Here is a 9,479-nt window from a genome sequence, read left to right on the forward strand (position 1 = left end):
AGCATGAATAGCCTTTTAGCGAATGAGTCAAAGAGCTCAGTAACATAACCCAGTGTCCATGATCACTTCAGGATTTAGATCAAGTCTCACTGTGACCATCATAGTGGCATCGGTTAGTGTGTCGTAACGGTCCTTTAAACTACACATCTACAACCAAGACCTGTCCAAGTCGTATACTTACCACAAGTGTAGAATGCTCCCACACAGTGATCAGCATTCACCTATGTGTTCCACATATATGACTTTAGATATAGCTTTACAGGCGTATATCAGTCATCGAACATGTTTTAGCACACCGCCCGAACTCAGGTGCCCAGCACGTGACTCAGTTAGATACGGAGGCTATGAAAGATAGTTGTTATTGATTCTAATTGTTTAGAACTCAACCCACTAATCATATAATGCTAATAAAATAATCTTATTATCGAATTTAGAAATCATTATCTTCAAGTGGGCAATATTCCCAACAACATTATCCTGAATCAATGAGCCAATGCTATTTTTTTTAAGCTGATTTGACCCTGTGAAGCTTTGGTCAAAACGATAGAAGCATTGCATTACCAAGTGTCCAGTTTTTCCACACCACTGGCACTGAATTTTGTTTCGCCAATTTTCTCAACTTGTATAGCCTCCATATCCGTGTCATCTGAATTGTTGTTGTTGTTGCCCTCCTTTGAAGCCTTGACTTCCATGACCTTCATTTGCATTTGAGTAGGATGGCATGTACTGTTGAGGATGAGCATTGTATGTTTGACCTTGATTGTTGCTGATGATGAAAGGTCGCCATAGCATTTGTGAAGCCTTCACTTTCTCCTTGCTTCTTCTCCAGCATTGCTTCATGTGAGAGTAGTAGAGACTCAAGATGGTTAACTGAGTAGGTAAAGACAAGCTTTTGCGTCACTCGTATTTGGAGATTTGAAAATAATAAACGAGCTTCCGTTGTTATAACTAAATTCTCGAGTGAATTATGGTCCAATGGATTTATCGAATTAATTTAAAATATGTTAAGGTTATGAGAAATCTCGAAATAAATAAAGGAATTATCGAGTTGATCTCGATTAATAAATTAATTTCGAGGAAATATTCCGGAAATTAATTTAATAAATAAATTCTCAAGAATGAGAATTATTTTCGAGAAATCTTAATTAAATAATCCGCTCGGTTATGGATTTTATTAAATAATTATATGAAAAAGAATTAGTTGTAACAATTTTTCAGGACCCATTTGAAATAAAAATTGGAACTCGGGGTTAGTGTACAAGAGGTGGTAAGTAAAAAGGATTAAGTGAGTAAATATGAGACTGTGGGTTTGTATAAATGTTAGGAATATTTTCCACTAGAAGATGATGATTACTAAATAAGATAAGAAGTTACTTTATCAGTATAATATGATTAGTGGGTTGAGGTTTGATAAAATTCAGAATCAATAACAGCTATCATCCGTAGTCTCCGTATCAAACTGAGTCGCATGCTAGGCATCCGAGTTCGGGCGGTGAACTAAAACAAGGTCGATGTCTGATATGCCCTTGGAAAGTCTTATCTAAAGTCATATATGTAGAACATAGGTGAAGGTTAATTACTTAGTGGGAGCATTCTACACTTTTGGTAAGTGTACGACCCAGACAGATTTTAGTTTGGATAGATGTGTTGTTTAAGGACTGTTAGGACGCACTAAGTAAGGTCTGAAACACCTCGTTCCAAATCTAAGTGAGATCAAGAATCGTTGCCCACTCATTAGTCTTATCTTCCTCGAAGATTACATTTCGGAATACTACGGTGTCATCAACACGATGAGAAGGAATCCGAGAATTTCAAAGTCATCCCAAATTAATGTCTGATTGTGAGGAGTCTTTCATAGACTGAAGACGGATTGTGAAAGCTTGAAGATTCGGTTTGTGAACCCAAATTTGTAAGTCTTCTGAACTTGTCATTAAATTTATCAATTCTTGACTTATTGCGTTTGTTCTCATTAAATAACGTAAATCTAGATCTTGTTTAATTAATAACCATGCTTTAATTAGCTTATGATAGCGTAATTAATGTTTTCCGCATTTAAATGGTCGTTTGAGGTGCAATAATCACCAGCAATTAATTTCAGAGTCAATTGATTTGCGTTATTTAATTGATTCGTTCTAGTAATTAAATTTTTTTTATATAGTTTGAATGGATTTATATTGTGATATGAAATTTGTACAATTCAATATATGATTACGTGAGGGACTTTCTCTCTCATCCCGACTTGAAAGCTTTTCTCTCTTCTCAAACCCTAGCCGCCAGAAGCTTTTCTCTTCGCCGCTCCCCTCCTGGGAGGACGCCGGCGCTTTGGTCGGCTCCGACTTGGGGGGGAGGCTGTCCTATCTTCTCATTACCTCGGAAATAGCTTTTATTGATCCCGCTTCTATGGGTCTCCTTGTCCTCGCCGGACCCCGAGCCTCGCCGGACGCCCTGGTCTTCGCCGGTGTTTACTGCAACTATTGTGCTCGGCCGTCCCAGCTCGGCCGACAGGGCCGCAAAGACGTCGCCGGAGTTGCTGAACCTCGCGGCCTTGCAGGCCTCGAACGTCTGAGTCGGCCCGCCCGAGACCGAGGTCACGTCCCACAGCTTGACGTCCGTGGAGCTCGACGAGAGCAGAAGCTGGGCAACCTCGCCGGAGGAGTGGTGGTAGGACCGCAAGACCGTGACCGGAGTCTGGTGGCTGTGGCAGCTCTCGATCACGCCGCTGGTGTTGGTGTCAAAGATCTTGAGCTCGCCGGAGTGGCTTTCGACCGCCACGAGCGAGGTGGCGCGGAGGAAGGCGATGGAGGTCAGCGGCGCGACGCTGTCGTCCCGGCACGTCCGCCACGGCCGGATGCCTCCGTTGCGGATCTTGAGGGGTGGGACTTCTTTGAGGGCTTTTTCTTTGGGAATGACGAAGACACCTTTATTTTAGATTCAAGTTTTTCTTTGTATTTTTTGGGGTCCTTGCTCCGACTTTTTTATTTTTCCGCTCGGTTTCTTTTGGTACTATCTGGACTCGGATTAGCCGTAGTCTCTTATCCCGTAGTGGATTTCCTGTTAGGTTTTGATCTATGCAGGTTGAAGGGTCATCTTATTTGTGGCCATCGGACCGAGGTTGGTTGGATTTCTCCATCGCCAATCTTTGGGTTTTTGAACGAGCCTCTCGTGTGCTCTATCTGTGCTTGTAATTCTTCCCGTTGTCGGAAGTTTGCACATAACGTACTTTTACCGGAACTTAGTGTTAGATTCACTTGACTTAGGTCTTGGTGACTCATGTACTGAGGTGTCTATCTCCTGTATTGATGGGTTTTTTTACCCAATTTTAATGAAAAATCCGTTCTATTAAAAAAAAAAAAATATATGATTACGTGAATTGTGATTTGCAGATTATTAGGTGAATTGTGATATGTTCTGCACTGCTTTCCTATTGCAGAGATCTTTCTCGAACGACTTCAAAACAGCCATCATTGCACGTCCTGATTAGTGTACAGTAACACAAAGGTCCACGTCAAGATCAGTTTAATGTTATGCTTACGTACGATTTTTATATTAATTTGTATCATATATGTACGAATTTTATATTATCGTTTTTTTAATTCATTTTCTATCAAATTTACATTATTTTTTAAACATTGTGATATTTTATTCAATTAAGGTGGTAGGTCTCACCTATATTAGTGTTACGATGGTTAATATTTTCAAAAGTAAATACAATACAAGAAAGTTGCAACTACATATGTATCCGTAACTACATCTCATTAATTAATTAGGTGATCTCTCTCTCTTATTCTCAAACCCCTGTTTCACATCTCGTTTTTCTCCAAGGATTCCAAAAATAAAAACTAAAACAAAAAACACAGAAAAACATAATTAAGCATTACAACAATATCATAAACACAAACCCCTCACTTTCACTGCGTAAACCTAACCCACTGGGCGACGCTGGGAACGCCGCCATTGACGACGGAGAGCATGTAATAGCCTGCCGGAGCGACACTGGCGTTGGGCGGAGCGACGAGAGTGGCGGTGATGAGCGTGTCGTTGGTTCCGACGACGGAGTTGGGCCGGAGCCTGAGCAAGCGCTGGTTTGCGGAGGCGGAGTGGGCGGCGAAGGACGGCGCGTAGGCGGTGAACACCACGTCGTCGCTCAGGCGGCTCCCGAGGCTGAACGTCGCAGTGAATTCTTCGCCGTATCTGACGGCGGCGCCGTCGCTGAGGACGGTGACGTTCGTGGGGCGGCGCTGATCGTACCGCCGCTCCATGTAGTGCGGCACGAAGGCTTGGAGTCTCATCTCCGTTGGGTATCGAACGTTCTCGTATCGGTACCTGTGTGTATATAAATGTATTAATTAATCAAACGGGTATTATTAATATCCTTTGATAAATTAAATAAATGATATTTCTATAAAGTCTAAAACAATCATAACTTGGTCTGAACCAGATAATTAATTTGACACCGGTGGAGATCATTTTTTTTAATGTGTGGTACGTATATTGTTTTTATTAATTGTATGACTATTAAAAATACATATACTTTAATTCTGAAAGGAAAATAAAATTAGACTTATTGTATTTTTGAAATTTATGTCTTTTTTTTATAAATAAATTGTAGTAAATTGTCGAATGACCAGCTTAAATTATAGTTTAACTATTCAAAGATTAAGAAAACTGTTCAACTTTTGTCTATGTCTCACCTACTAAGTGTATGTGTCTTGTCTTAGTCTTGATTATTTTATTAATTATTAAACAGTTAAATTATAATTTTAACATAACCTGCTTGATCCTATTAATTTTAGTGATAACGTTGGGAAAAAATAACTTATTGAAAAGAATTCAAGGATATTTAGCTTATTTGGACCATATCTTATTTTTATGAGGACAACAATTTGAATTGTGGCATTTCAATCTTTTTTATCATAAATTTTAACATTTTATAAGCCAAAAAAAATATTGACGATTTAAAATGTTGACTATTTTATCCTTCAAAAAAAATGTTGACTATTTTACTAAAAACAAACCTTACAAGTTTAACTGTTTTTTTTTAACATACTAAAATAGTAGATAAGAAAGCGACACACCTGCTATGGGGGTTACTACCGCCAACAAGAATCCTCCCATCAGCCAAAAGCACGGCGGCGGAACGATACATCCTTGGAATCCTCGTCTCCATCAAAGCCGCAAACCTCTCTCCCCTCGGCCTCCCGGGATTATACAAATACGGCCGACGTGCCGCTCTCCTCCCGCTGTCCCACCCCGCGGCCCCTCGCTCCGCCCCGTTGATGATCAACACCCTCCCGGTCGGGAGCACGATCATGTCCCCCATCACGCGCCCCTCCGGCATGCGCTCCATCCTCCACCGCGGCGGGACGGCGGTAGGGCTCTGAGTGGAGACGACGATGCGGCCGCAGGAGCGGAGAGCATTGATGTAGGTATTGTTGCGGCGGGCAGAGCGGTAGGCGCCTCGGGCCGCGCCGCCGCATATCATGATCTCGGCGTGGAGGAAGTCGGTGGAGTAGTCGAGGGGGAGGAGGACGGAGGAGGCCGTGCTCGGGTATGTGCGGTACCCGGAGCCCGGGATTCGGGGGAAGGTGCGGACGACGCGGTTTTGTCTGTAGTCGAAGAGGATTGAGTCCCTTACCGCAAAGATGAACAAGTTTCCTATTGATAGGATTAATAGGATTAGGGGACTGATTTGTAAATTAAGGTAACAAATTAATAAAAGCTAGCAAAAAGTGTAATCGAGAAGAGAGTAACCAAAAAAAAAAAGTTAATAAGTTGACTTTATTCTAAAATAAATAAATAAATTTAAAATTCAAATATATTGTGTTTCGCGTAATTTTGCTTTTAAAAAAAATCGTTCTTAAATTCTGCTTTTGAAAAAAAATCTTTTTTTCCAAAAGGTACGAAAATCTAGATTTTCAATTTGATTCTATATTTTACAAAAACACTGTTTAACTTTTATTAAAAGTTGTTTTTACCAAACCCTTTAAAACGATTGAGCATTTAGAAAAAACTAAAAGCATGCTTAATAAATTATGTCAAACACAAAAATATTATAAACCAACTAAATGATTTAACACTATGATCTCTTTATATTTGAGAACTTTCATATTATAGATCTTATAATTAATAAAATATCAATATTGAACCTACTATTTAAAAAATATTTGACTTAGGATGTTTTTTTTTTCCATTTATTTGATGAACAAAAATGCCAATGACAGTATTTAAACCATATTTATTATCGAAAACCATCATAAACTATTGAAAATTTTTAATTTAATTAGGTCATCGCAATTTATCATAAATCATACTGGAAATTTTCTTTGAAAATTAAGGTTTAAATAATATCTAGACATTTTTGTTTGAAAATAGGTTAAAAGTCCAATTTTAAATATTTTTTAAATATCGAATCCATGCTTGATATTAATTTGTTAAAAAAATTCTCTTATATTTATTAGTTACTTGGAAATTAAATATATAAAAAAAAACCGAAAATATAGTTTTTATATATATCAAAATCTACGACCTCTTGATACAACAAGAGAAGTTACGAGAGAGTGAAACATACCGTCGGGTGAAAGGTGGACGAAAGGATAAATGTCGGTGACGGAGTAAGAATCGCCGGTGTCCGTACTACTCGTGAGGAGAGGAAGAGTGAAGGAAGACTCATCGGAGTCTCTTTTGGGGAAGAACTCGAAGCTGAAAGCGTTCCTTCCTCCGACCACCATAACCCTTTCCTCCTCGTACTCATCCTCGTCGGCCGGCAACACCACGGCTGCGGAGTACCACCGATCCTCCGCCAGAGTTTGCGACGCGTCCTCCGACCAGTCGCACGCACCGCCGCCCTCGCACGGCGCGAACCGCCTCACGCGCCTTGAGCCCTCGCCGAAGCCGCCCAGACCCAAAAGCGTTCCGTTGCTCAGGAAAACGCCTGATGAGAACCACGGGTCCGATCTAACTCTCAGTGGTCGTACCTATACATATAAATATAGTAGTAGATAAAATATGTACCTGGTTGTGTAAATAAATAAACACCTTCTAAAAAAACTATATATAGGAGTTAGACTATATTCACTCACCCTCCGTTGTTTTGCGGGATAATTCTAAAACTATAATCATTTTAAAAAAAAAAATTTAACAAAATTCATGTTTATATTTCCAAAATTATAACTATTTTATTTATAAATTTGTCGATAAATAATTGTGTTTGTTGAAAAAAAATATAGTGTGTTTATTTACAAACTTGATCATAGTTTTTGAATTGGAAACGATTAATAGAATTTGGTCTAAAATATTTTAAATGCTCATAGTGTCGGAATTATCCTATATATATTTTGAAACAAATTAATTTATAGCCAATTCTCAACTGCAAATATTTGGATTTATATATATATATATATATATATATATATACTAGATTTAGACAAAATCTAATTTCAACCGGTTATTTAATATTTAATTATTGTTTTTTTTTAATAAAAAAAGGGGGTTTTGACGACGCACCTGGTTAGTGGCGACGTCATACTCGAGTGAGTGGGCGAAGCAGTTGGAGTCGATGGTATCGGCGGCGCACCTCGACGCGTTGGCTCCGCCGAACTTTCGCCGGAGTCGGAACTGCGACGGTCCTTCGCCGGTCTGGTCGAACATCACGACGGTGTTGAACCTTGTCACCGCCATATGCATTGCCACTACTCCGATCGTCTCCTGCAGAATCTCCCACCGCCCCAGCGAGTTGTTCCCGCTCAGATGATTCTCGAACGTTTCACTCTCACCTGCTTGTGAGGACGACACGTGTCCTACTAGGTTGAGCGAGAGCAAGAGAGCCGTTACGGCGAGTTTGACGAAGTAATGGTGATCTTTGTCGCCCATCATCCTTTTTTGTTTGATTATTTATTTATTTATCTGCTTTATGTTTTCTTTTGTGATTATGAAGAGCCGATATGGGTTATTTATATGTTGGGTTTTGGTAAGTGAGGGAATAGAGTACATTCAAGAAGTGAGATTGTGCTAACTTCATACATAGCCTCGGTTTCTCAATGAGCAAAAAATTTGGAGCGGTTTTCTTTGGGTGATTAGGATATGGAGAGTAATTTGGAGATCAACATTTAATTCGTATAGCTGCCTATAGCATGCATTCACGCAACATAAAGAGTGTGAATATTCTAATTGCTTAAATAGTATTATAATTTGGCACATATTTTTTTTCCGTCTCATTTTGATGCTTGGACTAACCATCAAACTCCTCAACCGTTGATAAACTAATTTTACAATTTGAAAAGTAAACCAATCTCTTGATTATAGTATACTAATCTCAACAACTCTTCTCATCTCTTTAATGACCCGCTCTGGTAAAGCGTTTACTCTAAAACATAATTACCTAAAATAAAATAAAATAAATTAAAATAATCATGGGGATCGAGATATAATACTGTTGATGTTGGACTTCGTCATCCACCTAACGAAACATGGATTCGACCCAGTACAAGTTAATTGCGCCCAAGCCCAAATATTTGTCTTTGGCAGGTTCCGATAATGCGTCAGCCCGTCAATAGATTCAAGTGTCAGCTCGAGATAACCGCCCCCTGAAGATCCAAATATACAAAGCTCGTCAGCCCGATCGATCCGCAACCGCCTCTCATACAAATAGGTCCCCAGCGACTAGTGTCCAGAGACTCAGTAGTGAATTTCAACTGACGCACGACGTCTCCCGAACAATCCGGAGCTCATAACCTCTGTTAGAAATATTATCCGCTGAAGATAATAAAATAAACATGAATGATCACTGAATTCGATAAGAAGTTTACTTTATTAGCATTTATGATTAGTGAGTTGTTTTCTAAAGAGAATCAATAACAACTATCATCCATAGCCTATGTATTAAACTGAATTACATGCTGGCATCTAAGTTCGGGCGATGAGCTAAAACATGGTCGATGCTTGATACATGCCTGGATAGATGTATCTAAAATCATATATATTGAACACAAGTGAATGTTAATTACTTGGAGGGAGCGTTATACACTTTTGGTAAGTATACGGCCTGGACAGACTTTGGTTGCTATGTGTCGTTTAAGTACCGTTACGATACACTAACCAGGGTCGTTATGATGGTCACAGTGAGACTTAATCTAAATCCTAAAGTGATCACAGACTTCTAGGTTATATTACTGGGTTCTTTGACTCATTCGTTAATGGCTACAATCATGGCAAAATACTTATGTCTTGGGAATTCAGGATATGATATGAGCGGAAAGATATTCATAGATATAAAATCCAGCCTTCCTGAAAGAGGTCAATGTTCACTCACCTAAGGGTTGATTCCAAAACCGATTGATTGTGCACACTTTCGTAGTAAGTACGTACGAAAAAAATCTTTCGCTGGGGAAGCAACGGTGTTTAGGGCTCATATGTATCATGGGGTATAACGGAATAATCGACATTTCTCGATACAAGTTGAACCTGGAGGATTAGATCATGTA

General features: G+C 39.4%; 1 protein-coding gene across 1 annotated transcript; it reads right to left on the reverse strand.

Moving 5' to 3' along the window:
- Window positions 1–3,780: 3,780 nt before the first annotated feature.
- On the reverse strand, window positions 3,781–7,869 carry LOC149383435 (aldehyde oxidase GLOX-like). Its single transcript, XM_089627790.1, has 4 exons — window positions 7,504–7,869; window positions 6,569–6,974; window positions 5,076–5,655; window positions 3,781–4,323 (listed from the first exon to the last, which is right to left on the reverse strand). Exons 1-4 carry the CDS (start codon window positions 7,867–7,869, stop codon window positions 3,909–3,911), a joined length of 1,767 nt encoding a protein of 588 aa, XP_089483916.1. The 3' UTR covers window positions 3,781–3,908.
- Between the last annotated feature and the right edge of the window lie 1,610 nt (window positions 7,870–9,479).

The sequence above is a fragment of the Urtica dioica genome, chromosome 10 (assembly GCF_054948205.1).
Source record: "Urtica dioica subsp. dioica isolate 48M chromosome 10, U.dioica_male_clone48M_v1_H2, whole genome shotgun sequence".
NCBI lineage: Eukaryota > Viridiplantae > Streptophyta > Magnoliopsida > Rosales > Urticaceae > Urtica > Urtica dioica.